We start from the raw sequence: 15,072 nt of genomic DNA, 5'->3' as shown, positions 1-15,072 counted from the left end.
CTACTATGCAATATATTTATAACACATTTTTATCGATGATAACAATAGAATTTCAGATAAAATAATATTACTGTTATCAATCTACATATTATATGTTTGTTGTTTACTAAAAAGCTAGAAAGAAGCAGCCATGTTTTGTTACTAACATTATAAAATTTCAACTTTTATATAATTATGTTTTTGATACACTTATACATTTTTATTCGGAATTAAGCATTTTAAATTTGCAAGTTCATTACATCATCGGAACATTGTGAATTATTTTCTTCATTTTCGTTCAATCTTATTTCAGTTAAATTTTCATTTGCATTACCACTAATTTGTGAAGGTAGATCAACAGGTGTATGTTTACGTTCTATGATATTCATTTTTATAGCATCTTCTATTTCTAATGTTTCATCTATAAAATTATCATCATTCTTTGGTAACTGTTTTGATGAGATTTGTGTATATCTATGCTCATTTTTGTCAAGATTTAATAATTTAGATGTGTTAACTTTATCAGTTGTTTTTGTTACAATAACTTGTTCATTTTTATCATTCTGATGGATTAATTGAGAATTTCTTTTTGCAAGAATTATTTTGGTATACTTGACAGTAGGTTGATTGGTTCGAGTTTGTATTGGGATTGTAGTTTTTGTTTTAGATATAGTAGGGTTCTGAGGTTTTGTTTGTAATATTACATGGTTTAAATTTTGTACAGGAACATTAGGACATATAATAGCTTGGGTAGAAGGTGTTACAAATTTATTAGTTGTTTGTTGCAACTTGTCTTGTTTGTTACTTATAAGGACAACTTTAGTATTACTGCTTAATTTAGATGTATTTTTTTCATAAACGTCCAGAGACATAGTTGTTTGTGATAAAGGAGGATTTTTCTCAATAGAATTTAAATTGTCATCATCTTTTGCAAATATTATTGGTATATCTAATATGTTTCCTAATTCATCATCTATATCATTTACAAGAGAATTCTTTTGTACTGTTTGAGGCTTATGAATTCTTTGTAAATTAGATGTATTCACTGTAATTTTTGGCATACTTTTGGTAGATTTATGGGTAACTTTTATTTTGTTAGATAGTGGCAGAATAGTCCCTGAATTGTGACTACTTAATGGAACTATCACCGATGAACAAGCAGGTTTAGTATTAAGAGAACTTTCAACCATAATTACATTTCCACATGATGTGTTATGAGAGGTATTGTTGTTGTTACAGGTTGTTACTTGACGAGGTAATTGTGACATCTTGAACGTGTCCAATGACTGAGTAGAACTGAGCATCACATGTGAAGAGCTACTGGTTGTTGCCATGTCGTCCATCACTATAAAATACATAGGTATGTTTCAACGGTATTTTAAAGCATAGAAAACTAGTACATAATTCATTGGATTAATATGAACACCATTAAAGGATACATTTTCCGTTGTATATCAATTGTAAAAATACATTCTTACAACAGATTATTGACTAATTATGATTGTAATATAATCATGCAAAATTTAATTCGATGAAAAATAAAATGTTGAATTGGCATTCTGACTAATGTTACACTTTGTTTCATATACATGTTTTTAAAGTAAATGTGCTAAATATTTTTAATTGCAATATTTTGCACACAATTAATGTCAAATAGGATTGGGATAGGGAAACAAATAAATTCAAATTACATGAAAAAATGTTTATTTAACATAAAATAAACGATAGTATTAATATATTTACAACATATCATTTTAGACTTCTTTTGAATATATGAACTTATATTAATTGTAAAATGATACAAATACATGCTATGTTTGGACATGTATGACATTACATGCTAAACAAGAATATATATAGGCAAAATCCCCTTACTTTTTTTTCTCTCTCATAGAAAGAATAATGTATAAGAAACATTCGACAATACATAGACAAGTGCAAAAAATAATATAAATTGACTAATAATGAGAAAAAAAATAATATGACTAGAAAAAATAAAATCTATTAAATTTACTAAATTCTGATCAACATGCCAGTACTCTTGTCTTTAAATTACTGTATATTAAACATTTACAAATTATTCTATTATTGAAACTTTTGTTATGTTTTGTGTGCTTTAACTTCTTAATTACCATCTTTTTATGTCTTATTTGTTGTAAAGTAAATCGAAAATTTTTATTTTGTTTTTGTTTTCGTTTTTATGAATACTGTATCAATATATAAATTGGCAAATTTATTTTTAATTGGCAAATAATCAAAATAAAATACATTTCAAATATATAATTTTCATATACATATGTATAAAATTTAGAAATTAAAGTTATTTTTGTTTTAAAAAAGAATGTCATTTTTTAAGTAGATTATAATTATGCTTATTTAGATTAGAAACTTAATAATTCCACTATTTGTAAAATCGGTGTAAATTTAATTAAAAATTAAAAAACATTATGATGTAGGTAAATTACTTAGTATTTGATTAGATAATAATATTCTACCTTTTGATATCGTCGATGTAGATGATGTTGCATTAACAGCCATAGAATTATTTGGTGTAAGTAAAATACTGGAAGCTGCTGACACACGTGCAGGTGAAGAACTATTCGTAAGTGTAAAGGAATTTTTGCCATTTTGCAAAATATTTGATAAATTTCCATTTGACGTAACAATTGTTGGCTTGCTATGTATCGCTATAAAAAATAAATATATATATATATATATATAATAATATGAACAGTAATGAAAAACATAACTATTTACATGAGACATACCTGAAGTAGTTGTAGTAGTAACTCTAATTTGATTTCCTGCCGTTGTTAGAACATTAACCAGTTTTGTATCTCCATTTTTGTTGTCAGGAATATTAAGATGCCTATAGTTACTTGATATTACTTTAGAAAAACCTTTATTTGACGATACAATTGCTTTCATTTTTGAAACGTTTTGTAATTGTACATTTGATGGTACAATTTTAGACACTTTAGTTGATGCAATCGAAGATTTGGGAATATTTTTTGTTGCATTAAGTACAGTTTGATCTGTTGATGCTGGAGCTAGTCGTATTGGACCAATAGGCGCTAAACTTGCTAATGAACCAATGTTTAATGTTATACCACCATTGTCAGAATTTGAATTTGGCTGAAATAAAAATAAATGTTATCACACCCGTTTTCCTTAGCATAATTTGAAATTACATTAAAAAATTTACCTGTCCAGAAAGCCTAGACGTTATTAAATGTTCTACAAAATGTGCTTTTTGATTACTAATAACTCGGGGTTTTCGTTTTACGGTCTGGGTATGATTTGTATGCGTTCCACCTACTGCAATTAAATTTGACTGGGTATTAAATGTTCCTACTCTAGAAATCGTAGTAGATGGTGTATTTTGTCCAACAGATACTGTTGTCGAAATAGGCGTAGTCGGTCGAGACTTTTTTATAGTCGGTGAATTTGGTTCGCTTTCAACGGAACTACTCGTAGAATTTCTTCGTTTTCGTGATTCTTTTCTATTGTTTTTATTCTCATAATTTGACAATGACATCGGTCTTAATGGTAGTGGATGTGGTTGCAAAAGAATAGTGCCTACAAAATCTCCAATTTCATCCAAGATGCATCTATCTACCATACTTTGAGTAATACCTTCTGATATCTTTTTTGCGGTAGAAATTCTTAAATTATCATCAGCAGTTCCAACTACTACTAAACTTGTTTCAACCAACATTTTTTCTCTAAGATCTTCTAAATCATCGGGTTTCACAAGTGTAGCATTTTGCCCTATGACAAACATGACCGGACATCGTATATCCATTAATGTGTCATCGGGTGTACCCCTTTTTCCTTCGACTGTAGTAAAAGGAAAACCAAGAGAAATAACTGCAGTTACATGTTCCATTTGTGCTACCTATAAATGTTTAAAGTTAATGTTGAAAACTTTATATTGCAGTAATATATGTATACTGATACGAAGATATACCTGACATGCAAGAGCAGCACCAGTATTAAAACCAACAAGAATTATTGGTCGACCAGGACAATCGCTCCTAATATCTTGTATTTTAGTTCTAGTAGCTTGAACTAGTTGATCAATACACACCATCATGGTCATTCTGTTAGCTGCCAAACCTAAATGAGTATGAACAGTAACAACCATTCCTAAAGCTCCCAATTGTGAAATCCATTTATGTTGTCTAGAAGACATACTAGATCCAACTCCAGAAGGAACTATTATCAAAATTGGATTTCCTGGTAATTTTTTCTACAACAATAATAATTATATCCATAAATACGTATAAATAAACACATTATGATGATCTATGTAGTAACATATATTTACAAGTCTGTTGATATTTAAAATTGGGTTAACCGGATCCCATGTTCGTTTAAGAAGTGAGCCAAGAGTTTCCCATGTTATAGAACCTGTTTTTGCATTAATATTTGGTTGTACAGCAATCATCTTATCAATAAGTTGAGGAATTTTCAGTCTTAAAGTTTGTAATATATCAAGATAAATCCCAAGGTACTCCTGAGGAAGATGATCAAACAATAGATTATGTAGCCACTGTGCAAGTCTCCAATCCCAACCGGCTGATGCCAATGCTTCCCGAAATCTTCTGGCAGCAGTATCAACCGATGTTCGCCGGTATATTGGTTCTATTGGACCATTAGCTTTAGCTAATCTCGCAAGTCTTTCCGAATTAAATATTTTAAGAACTTTAGTAAATATTCGATTTTGAACAGGTGTCCATAAAATTTTATTAAGTTGTTCTTCCCAATCTTCATTTTCATCCGGCCGAGCAAAATTTGCTAACCGTTGAAGTTCATCCATTTGATGTCTAGCTCTTGTAAAATCAATCGGCAGTATCGATGATTCGTTACTCTCTTCGTCTATATTAATTTCTTCATCCTGAATAAGTTTCTCTCTGAAGTATGAAAAATTATAATATTTAATGTATCAAAATTATAATATCATTCAGTGTTTAATTACCATATTTACAATTTTATTATTCTTATTCCTTACATTAATGAGGATTTCTTTGAAAAAAATAATTTTTTTATTGGTTTTACATAAACATTTTCTGGTTTCCAATTCCATGGTCGAGCATAACAATGATCTTTTGCAAGTACATTATCTTCTGTTTCATAACATCCAGCAAGCTGATGCAAATATGTAGTTAACCTATTTGGATTTTCATCAAACGTGTCACTGGTGGGACTTGGTACTCTAGAACTACTTATCGACGTGGAAGGCATTGCTGATGATGTTAGCATTACTTTCTTATTTTATTTAAATCTGTCACTAAGTATAGATGCTCTTTTCTCCAAATGATGTTCTAACCATTTATTTGTTATCTTGCATCGCTGTTATTTTATTTCTTAAATGTATATAGCTAAAATAAAATTATTATAACATTAATCATTCATAATATTTAGGGGAAAAAACCATAATGAAGTATGTATAAAAGTGAAACTTACTCAGTAAATGTATTCAATGAATACTTCTATAGAAATTCATTAATACAACTAACCTTTATTAAACAACTTGGAGATTTTTAGCAGTAGCATCACACTGATTCAATTGTAATAACGACACGTAATTCTATTTCAAATGATAGAAAATAGTACAGTATAATCTATCATAAAAATACACAAAAACTCACATAAAGCAAAAATATTACAGGAATATATTTTGTATCTCCATTGATTTAAAATTACTTCATATGTACATAGGAAATAGTTATTATGAATCGATTTAACTACTGTGCAATATCAAATGAGAAATAAGAAAAGTAAATTTTCGAAAAACATATGTAAATAAGTATGTAATAGGTATGTATATACATATAATTCCAATTTATACAACGCATAACATTCAGAACAACAAATGTCTATACTGTGGCCTACTGATGGCTATGATGCGTTTAAGCAATCAATCGACAATTGAAAGATTCAACTAAATTTCATACTTTTTAAAGATTCCTTTAATAATTTTAAAGACGATTTACAAACAGATAAAATAAAACAATACTTATTTCATTGAAGGCTCCAAATATATTGAAAAATCTAAACATTAATTTTTTTTTCATATTCAGTATATTAGAATAAAGTCCGATTCTCAAATGAAGGTATCATCGTATCAAAAACAATGAATATCGTGCTTTTAATATTATTATCTAGCCAAAATGTTAGTATACAATTCAAAATGGTGTAAATGAAATGTATCATATTTTACATCGAAATCTTAGTGTTGTATTTCACTTAAACATTCCTTTTCAAAAATGTATTTTTAATTTTCTATTAAACAAAAATTAAACTTTTAACAATTATTATAAATCATTAGGTAACATTCATTTTTATATGCAAATTATTCAATGTTTTTATAGAAGGTTAATAATAACAAACCAAATTTTTTAATTAAATTTTTCTTTTAGGTGGGTTTAAGATGATTACATTTTCAGTAATCAGTATTATTCAGAAATACAAATTTGTACATACCTAACTGTATATCTGCATTATGAATCATTTAAATTTATAATTGCCTATTCATTTGTATATATATACATATTTTGTTTAATAATTGTATTATGTTTACAATTGTTTATTCAAATTCATAATGGCTGTTACACGTGGTACAGATTTTTTGACAGGACATTGGTTTGACATATTATTAAGAATTGTCTTGGTAGTATTATTCATGTAAGTTTTTATTTAACATATGCCAATTAAATGTACCTGCATGATTTTGTCACAAGTGTATTATTTTTTGAATATATAGCGAACTAGAAAAGGCAGAACCATTCACACGAAAAATTCATGAAGATGAATTATGGTTATATAAAAATCCAAAAACTGATTCATATGTACCAACTACAGTATTATGGGTAATGTATTTCATTACATATAGTTGTATCTTAATGTTTCATTCAATTTTAATTGTTTGAAAATAATTTATATATATTTTCAGCCTTTGGTTTTCATAATGCCAGCTATGGTGATCTTGCTTACTTTTTTAGTTTATAAAGATAAAACTGATAGCTATCAAGCAATATTGTGTGTAACTTTAGCATTAGGATTTAATGGTGTTATTACAGACATCATAAAACTTATAGTTGGTAAAAAACTAGAAAGATTAATTTAATTTATGATTAATATTCATGTATATATCAATTAATATACATATTGATCATGTAAATCTTTTGGTAGGTCGTCCTAGGCCAGATTTTTTTTGGAGATGTTTTCCTGATGGCAAAGTAAATTCAGATTTTAAATGTAATGGAAATCCAGTTGCTATAAGAGATGGCAAGAAGTCATTTCCAAGTGGACATTCTTCGTGTATGTTAAAGAATAATATAGAGTATATAATTTTAAAATAATTATGTATGTAAATTTTCATACTTCTTAAATTTATTTTACAGTTGCATTTGCAAGTTTCGGTTTTATCGCACTGTATGTAGCTGGCAAGTTACATACATTTAGCTTAATAGGCAAAGGACAGTCATGGAAATTGTGTGCATTTATATTACCAATTGGCATTGCTCTTGTAATTGCATTGAGTAGAACTTGTGATTATCATCATCATTGGCAAGGTAAGCACGTTTTTACTTTGAATAAATGCATTTTCTAATTCTGAGAATTTTAGATGTGGTTGCAGGTTCAGTAATAGGATATTTTTTAACATATATATGTTATAGACATTATTATCCACCATTAGATTCACAAGCATGTCATAAACCATATTCTGTGCTTACTTTGCAAATTCAACTGGAAAATACAAAGAACAGGAATGAACAGATTAAATGGATTTAACAAAAAAGAGACAAACAGTGGTATTAAAAACAAATTATGACGGTTTTGGTCATTTAATAATTCTATTTATTTTTTTATTTTGTACATTCATTTCTCCCTTTTGTATTATATATTTATATATGTAGTAAATAATATTAATGCATACATTTTTAATGTAAATACATATTTTATGCCATTAAAAAAACATCTATTTTATTTAATAAAGTACTCCATTTTAACAAAGGTAAGATTTAAAATTATTTAAAAGGATGCAATTAAAAGGTGCGCAGATATGTATAAATTAGTATATTGCGCATAGTCGCCATTTTGAAAGTCTCGCGTTTGGTGCGCCATCAACTTAGCTTCAGTCAAACAAGAAGCAGTAGCCAAGTCCGCGGTGTTAGTGCCTCTTGTTAAACTTTTTGCCTGGCGGTTGATTGTGCATATTTTTGTGGATTTCATTCGAGTACTTGATATATTTGTAAAGAAAATTAACAGATTTCGTACATTGGTTACATATAAGAAATACTTTAGTCTATTTTTTCCATATAAATTAAGAGTCGTATCAGGTTTCTGGGCACCGTGAAGTGACATAGTTATTTACGAACTGTTGTGTTGGTGAAATGTTGTTTCAACTTCCTGTACATGGCGAAGACTCATGAGCGTCGTTGATCGTGTTGAATAGTCAAACGCTAGTGTTCAGACGGTGTTTTATCCTTTTTGGAGAACCTACCGCTAAATTGATCTATTTCTACCACCTGGATTAACAATATTGTGCCAGTTGTGCATAAAAATGATGAACATGGAAACGGACGAGATTATCGAAGACACAAACACGAATCTTCAGGTACGCAACATATATTAGTATTTTTGAGACCTGAAACCTACGCCATCTTATGTTTTCTTATGATGAAGAAATTCGTTAATATTTTGCGATCTATTTCATTTTCACAAGCTCGTGTCTATTACACGTATTTTTCAATTCAAATTGTTAATTAGATAAATATGTTGCGAACAAGAGGTTATAGAATCTAATTGTATGCTGCTGCACATGATAACGATTGTGGTCAATTCTCTAAACCTCTTTCATCAAGTTGTATTTATGCATGTATATACATACATACACCCAACAATGACAGTTATCTTGTTATCTCAATCAAAATCGTGATTGCATCATTTTTTGACACTTTCACTGAATTTTATATTTTTGTGTTACTTCCTAAATGACTTGAGATATAGATTTTTATTCTATATAAAATATGATTCATAGGAATTATATTTACCATGCGTGTCATTGAACGTATTGTAGTGTAACATTTGCATATTTCATTATAAATGTACAAAATTGTAAATGTTGTAATATGTTATATTTAGTTCACAAATATACGATTAATATCTCTCTGTAAATTTTTCTGTTGTTTATACGGTTCAGCAAACAATTTATGATTTAGTAACAAGCTTGACAAAAACAAGCTAATGTATGTAAGCATCAGCCATTTATGTTTAGGCAGAAATAATTTATTAGCGATTTGGAAAGTTTAATTAGTTAAGACATTTGCCCGGCAATCGAGATATTTGAATTCGAATTTCAGTTCGGATACATATTTTGCGATATCAGTTTTAGTTGTATAGGATTACTCTAGTCATGTTCTGTATTTTCATGATGTTTGAAATATTTATTGTTAGAAGAAACGTGACTTATCGAAAAAAAGTAACCCCCTAAAATTTAGCACCTTAGTGACTCATCATTCTACTTTCATCGCCTGTAACGTTACCGTACATATTTTTTATTTTGTTATCGTTTTCGGTTAGGTTTTGTTATAAAAAAAAATATTTAGAAACAGCGATATATGTAAATTTTTCGACGAATTTGCGAAACTTGTTTTCTTCGAACTTCTTCTTTTCTTGATACATGTATTATTTAGAAAGATAAGAAAACGTTCTAAAGTATTAATTATTCAAGGACAATTATAAAAGTTTTTAAATTGGAATTCTCCGGATTATTTTTATAATTTTCCTTCTATCGGAAAAGTATCTATAAATATGAGGACAAAGTGAAGATAAACATTCTTTCATTTTTGTCAAGCATTTTAGATAAAAATACTTAACCACTATGATTGGACTTTTTGGATATTAACGAATTACTATAATTTCATTACGAAAGTATTAAGTCTAATTCATATTATTATTTACCGGTAGACGTAGAGAATATGTAAAGATAGGAAGGAAGAAGACAGAGAGATACAAAGAGCGTAGATTCGACGCGAGTTCGTGATCCCGTTATACCGGGAGCACCGCGGAGAAACATTTTCAGGTGATCGGAGGTACTCCTTGGTCGCCAGGACTCTTCAATGTTGCTATGCCACCTTTTACAGTCGAGTGGTCACGATATCTTAAATCACAGGCCGTTGTATGCATGACACACGTGTACAATAACATCAATAACGCAATTGTATATTACAAAATTTTCTACAAAATAAATATCTTCTCTATGTGCATTTAATTAAGAAATTTTTTGCTTTCTAAATATGTTAGAAAGCAAAATTCTAAATTCATAGTTTTAAAATAATTTTTATTGTTCTAAACGAATAACCGCCGATCATAAAATGTTATAAATGGTATATTGATTAATTGCGTTCGATGATATAAATGTTCAACTTTAATTTCATTTATTAAAAACCTTTGACAAGATACACCGTTTGTTGTAAGGTTTTCGTTTCCAGAGGTAGCAAGCGTTAACAAGTAGGTCAATCTCGATATACGATATACATATATGTATTACTTTCGATATATTTTCATTTTATAAATGATATACTATTATGAATTGAACGGTAATATTTTCTCTCCGTTCTTTGCTTTTATAGAAATTTAATTTTACGAATAAATATATATTGTAAATAATAATATGTGTAACTTATATGGTATTTTTTTTTTTTTCTTTCTTTCTTTTTTCAGTATCCCATAACAATACTTTATGATCCTACCCGCAAGAAAGAACTACCTTCAGGAATATCTGCACAATATGGACAAGAAAGGGAAATGTGTATGAAATTATTTGAAAAATGGAGTGAACCAGAACAAGTTAATTTTGTTGAGCAGTTATTAGCTAGAATGTGTCATTACCAGCATGGACACATTAATGCCTATCTAAAGCCTATGTTGCAAAGGGATTTTATTTCTTTATTACCAAGTGAGTATTTTTATTGTATTAAAAAGTTTAATTTAACAATTTAATGTTAAAATGAATGATCAAAACTAATCAAATTCTTTGTAAATAATATTCTTTTATTAGAAAAGGGATTGGATCATGTGGCAGAAAGTATCCTTTCCTATCTTGATGCAGACTCGTTAATTGCTGCAGAATTAGTATGTAAAGAATGGCATAGAGTAATCAGCGAAGGAATGCTTTGGAAAAAATTAATTGAACGTAAAGTTCGGACCGATTCAGTTTGGAGAGGTCTTGCTGAAAGAAGAGGATGGTTAGTTAATATTTTCTATGAAATATAATTTTATTGAGTATATTGAATCTATGATCACGTAACTATGTAATTTCTCTTTACTCTTGTTTTTAGGATTCAGTATTTATTTAAACCAAGACCAGGAGAGAGCCATCCAAATCACAATTTTTATAGATCTCTTTACCCTAAAATAGTTAAAGATATCGATAGTATAGATAATAATTGGAAAATGGGAAGATTTAATCTCCAAAGAATAAACTGTAGAAGTGAAAATTCAAAAGGTGTCTACTGTTTGCAATATGACGATCAAAAAATAGTTTCTGGTCTTAGAGATAATACAATTAAAATTTGGGACAGAAGTACACTACAATGTATTAAAGTCTTAACAGGACATACTGGTTCTGTCTTATGTTTACAATATGATGATAAAGCAATAATATCTGGTTCCTCTGATAGCACTGTAAGAGTTTGGGATGCTAACACTGGAGAAATGGTTAACACATTGATACATCACTGTGAAGCAGTTTTACATCTTAGATTTAGCAATGGCATGATGGTCACTTGTTCAAAGGTCATTAAAATTTTGTTATAGTTTTATTTTGTATTCTCGTATATTTCTATATAATTTTATTAATTACGAAGAATAATACTATTTTTTAATTGTGTTTAGGATCGTTCAATTGCGGTATGGGACATGACATCGCAAACGGAAATTGCATTAAGAAGAGTATTAGTGGGACATAGGGCAGCAGTGAATGTTGTTGATTTTGATGAAAAATATATAGTTTCTGCTAGTGGTGATAGGACTATCAAAGTATGGAATACATCTACTTGCGAATTTGTGCGAACATTAAATGGACATAAACGGGGTATAGCGTGTTTACAATATAGGGACTGCTTAGTAGTTAGTGGTAGCAGTGATAACACAATCAGATTGTGGGATATTGAATGTGGTGCGTGCTTGCGTGTCTTAGAAGGACACGAAGAGTTGGTTAGATGTATTAGATTTGATAGCAAGCACATAGTCAGTGGAGCTTATGATGGGTAAGCATAAAAAAAAGATTTTTACATTTTAATTTCATACCGTTGCGTTAATCGTATGTATTTTTATGTCTTATGTTACAGAAAAATTAAAGTATGGGATTTAGTAGCAGCATTAGATCCACGTGCTTTAGCTAATTCACTTTGTCTACGTACATTAGTGGTAAGACATTTTATGTGTTTTACGGACTTATTGATACTTTATAAAAAACAAAATCTACGTTACATGTATTTTTACGATGTAGGAACACACGGGGCGTGTATTTCGTCTTCAGTTTGATGAATTCCAGATAGTATCATCATCGCACGATGATACCATATTAATTTGGGATTTTTTAAATTTTAATCCATCCAATGGATCCGTGTCTTGTGGGCCTGCAGCAATAAATGCATCAGGTGTGAATCAATCTGACACTAGATCTCCATCTCGTAAGTATGATCGATAAAGTTTTTACAGTGTATATTAAATATTTTTTAATATTGTATACGTGCTTTTGTAGCATTTGAGTGACGCATCTATATGAATATTCCTTCATTGTGATATAATTGTAAGTAATCATTTTTAATAATTGATAACACTATTTTGTTCAGAGTTGAACATATAATATAATATAGCTTTCTTGCATATTTAGTAAAAAGATGCAGATATATTGCATTCGTATTTTATCTTTTCAGACAAGTGGTTAGTGAGTGAGTTCAATGTGTTCACGATAGTGTACGCAGAGAATGAAGAATCAGTGTCCAGTGTGAACAGCGCCTAGAAAAAGACAGAATCTCAAACACTGTCATTGATTTTCGTTTATTATTTGCTGTGAAAAGCAAAATTAATTCCCTAAAATAGGATACATGGAGTGACACATAAAACTATGAATTAATTTATACGTGCTTGACGCACTGCGTTTAGTAACGAACAGTATATTAAAACCACATAAATACATCCCATGGATGTAAATAATTGTTTGCTTTGGCCATATCTGGAATTCTTCTACGCTCTATGACATGATAGAAGTTGACCATTTTCCTATTACTATGAAAAAAGACTTACAATACGTAAAGAAAATAAAAACGTTTTTAGGGAGGCTGGATACACTTAATAAGATGCTAGCTGTATTATAGTAAATTAATAATTTTTCTTTTTAAATGTAATTAATTTATAGTAAGAAGATTGTAAAATGTTTGATTGGAGTACTTATTCTGTATGAATGTGGTATATAAGGTCTTGATATGTAGGAGGATTATGATAATTATCAAGTTTCATTACCTTCTAAATCTAGCTAATGTGAATTGCTATATCCATATTTAGTGTTATAGATGTACAGCCATTATTCAAAAACATATAAGTTTCCATGAACATTAATTTTATGAAGATCACGTTATACATTGAAAAGTAAATGGAAATAATCTTTGCACAGCCATTAATACAATACCATTTGCATTTAAAATATAAATTTTCATTATATGAAAATGTAAATATTAATTTATAAAAAGAAGCAATACAGTGACTCTGAAGTAATTTTAGCTACTGTAAAAGAATTAAAATTATTATGTTTTGACTAATGATCTCAAATTGATCATATTTTTTCAATTTTTGTTTAAACTACATTAATCACGTTCTTTCTTCAAAAAATAAACTGTAAATGTGTTTTGAGCAATATTATATGCGTTTATAATTGTCACTTTTTGAATTTTTTGAACATTTAAAATATTCTTTTTTATTTGTATAGTTACTACCAATAAACCATTAATTTTTTTTTTAGCCGTATATTAAACAGCAGAACAAAGATATAATAAGTAATTAAATGATTATAAAAGTTATATACACGTGCGTCCAGGCACACACACATGCACGTATTCAAAATAATTCAAATGTTTCGGTCTTATTAAAAAATTCGAAACAAAGCTTAGGGGTATATAGATTTCAATATTAATTTCAATACATGTATTTTAAATTTTATACAACATAAATTTTGCATGAAAATTAAACTGTGAATACATGCTAAAACAAAAGGGAAAAAAAATTAACTATTACTGATAAAATGTGTGAAGTCACTTCACTTTTGCATTATATAAGTAACAAATAGTATTAAGTAGATATTGTACATTATCCTCCAATTATAACAATTTTTACATTAAAAGTAAAGGAATTATGAAACATTAAAAATCGTGAACTGCATGTAGTCAAATTGGGTACAAAGAATTGTGATTTTTAAGCTAGAATGATGGCATGAAAATTTTCTATAACTTTATGGTATGTATATATGGGACTCCAGTGCAAACAATACTTTTGTAGTATGCAGCATGTTCTGGATATAAAATACTTCAATGAACAAAATAGCATAATAGCAATTGTGGCAAGTCTCGGCATACCCTTTGTAAGCACACACTTTATTACATTATAGCTATCTAAATACGTATATATATATATATATATATATACACACCCACACATAGGTAGTGAATTATGTAGTGCTGTTTCTTAAATTCTACATTCGAATGTAAAAAGAAATATATATATGTATACGTATATGTATATATTTTTTATTTAGATTGGGGTCTTAAAACATTTAAATCAATAAATACATAAGAACATCATGTTTTCATTATGCAATATTCTTTAATTGAAATCAATCAAGTCATATATTTATCAATATAAAAAGAGTATGTTATATGAACATTATAAAAGACCTATTTAATACAAAATGATTAATTCAATCCCAAAAGTTTTGTGATGAGCGACGTGTCTTGATCGTAACTTAATTTCGATTATAAGTTAAATGTTATGCTTGACAGAAATAATAGTATAACAGAAATATTT

The 15,072-nt window shown here is 28.6% G+C and overlaps 3 protein-coding genes across 8 annotated transcripts; 2 read left to right on the top strand and 1 right to left on the bottom strand.

The window, feature by feature from the left end:
* Positions 1 to 82: 82 nt before the first annotated feature.
* Positions 83 to 6,487, bottom strand: Rcd1 (Reduction in Cnn dots 1). 4 transcript variants are annotated; one of them, XM_034337997.2, is made up of 9 exons: positions 6,469 to 6,487; positions 5,502 to 5,572; positions 4,994 to 5,363; positions 4,310 to 4,895; positions 3,950 to 4,231; positions 3,185 to 3,877; positions 2,748 to 3,114; positions 2,475 to 2,666; positions 83 to 1,324 (listed from the first exon to the last, which is right to left on the bottom strand). In XM_034337997.2, exons 3-9 carry the CDS (start codon positions 5,242 to 5,244, stop codon positions 219 to 221), a joined length of 3,477 nt encoding a protein of 1,158 aa, XP_034193888.1. In that variant the 5' UTR covers positions 5,245 to 5,363; positions 5,502 to 5,572; positions 6,469 to 6,487; the 3' UTR covers positions 83 to 218. The 4 variants fall into 4 exon arrangements, with proteins under 4 accessions (XP_034193888.1, XP_034193890.1, XP_034193889.1 ...); XM_034337999.2 differs by lacking the exon at positions 6,469 to 6,487 and adding an exon at positions 6,002 to 6,046; XM_034337998.2 differs by lacking the exon at positions 6,469 to 6,487 and adding an exon at positions 5,652 to 5,780.
* LOC117610512 (phospholipid phosphatase 5) lies at positions 5,668 to 7,961 on the top strand. 3 transcript variants are annotated; one of them, XM_034338016.2, is made up of 7 exons: positions 5,668 to 5,802; positions 6,405 to 6,669; positions 6,749 to 6,854; positions 6,938 to 7,085; positions 7,177 to 7,305; positions 7,389 to 7,559; positions 7,613 to 7,957. In XM_034338016.2, the coding sequence occupies exons 2-7, from the start codon at positions 6,587 to 6,589 to the stop codon at positions 7,777 to 7,779; spliced, it is 804 nt and encodes a 267-aa protein (XP_034193907.2). In that variant the 5' UTR covers positions 5,668 to 5,802; positions 6,405 to 6,586; the 3' UTR covers positions 7,780 to 7,957. The 3 variants fall into 3 exon arrangements, with proteins under 3 accessions (XP_034193907.2, XP_034193908.1, XP_034193905.2); XM_034338017.2 differs by lacking the exon at positions 5,668 to 5,802 and adding an exon at positions 6,183 to 6,313 and having other exon boundaries at positions 7,665 to 7,961; XM_034338014.2 differs by lacking the exon at positions 5,668 to 5,802 and adding an exon at positions 6,187 to 6,313.
* A 160-nt stretch (positions 7,962 to 8,121) lies between these two features.
* Positions 8,122 to 14,703, top strand: slmb (beta-transducin repeat containing E3 ubiquitin protein ligase slmb). The gene is made up of 9 exons (XM_034337675.2): positions 8,122 to 8,605; positions 10,714 to 10,948; positions 11,051 to 11,237; positions 11,331 to 11,787; positions 11,887 to 12,260; positions 12,342 to 12,420; positions 12,503 to 12,686; positions 12,758 to 12,805; positions 12,933 to 14,703. Exons 1-8 carry the CDS (start codon positions 8,552 to 8,554, stop codon positions 12,766 to 12,768), a joined length of 1,581 nt encoding a protein of 526 aa, XP_034193566.1. The 5' UTR covers positions 8,122 to 8,551; the 3' UTR covers positions 12,769 to 12,805; positions 12,933 to 14,703.
* Positions 14,704 to 15,072: the final 369 nt, after the last annotated feature.

Source organism: Osmia lignaria, chromosome 11 (genome assembly GCF_051020975.1).
Source record: "Osmia lignaria lignaria isolate PbOS001 chromosome 11, iyOsmLign1, whole genome shotgun sequence".
Classification (NCBI taxonomy): domain Eukaryota; kingdom Metazoa; phylum Arthropoda; class Insecta; order Hymenoptera; family Megachilidae; genus Osmia; species Osmia lignaria.
The sequence above is the reverse complement of the archived record's forward strand: the minus strand, read 5'-3'. Positions and strand labels throughout refer to the sequence as shown.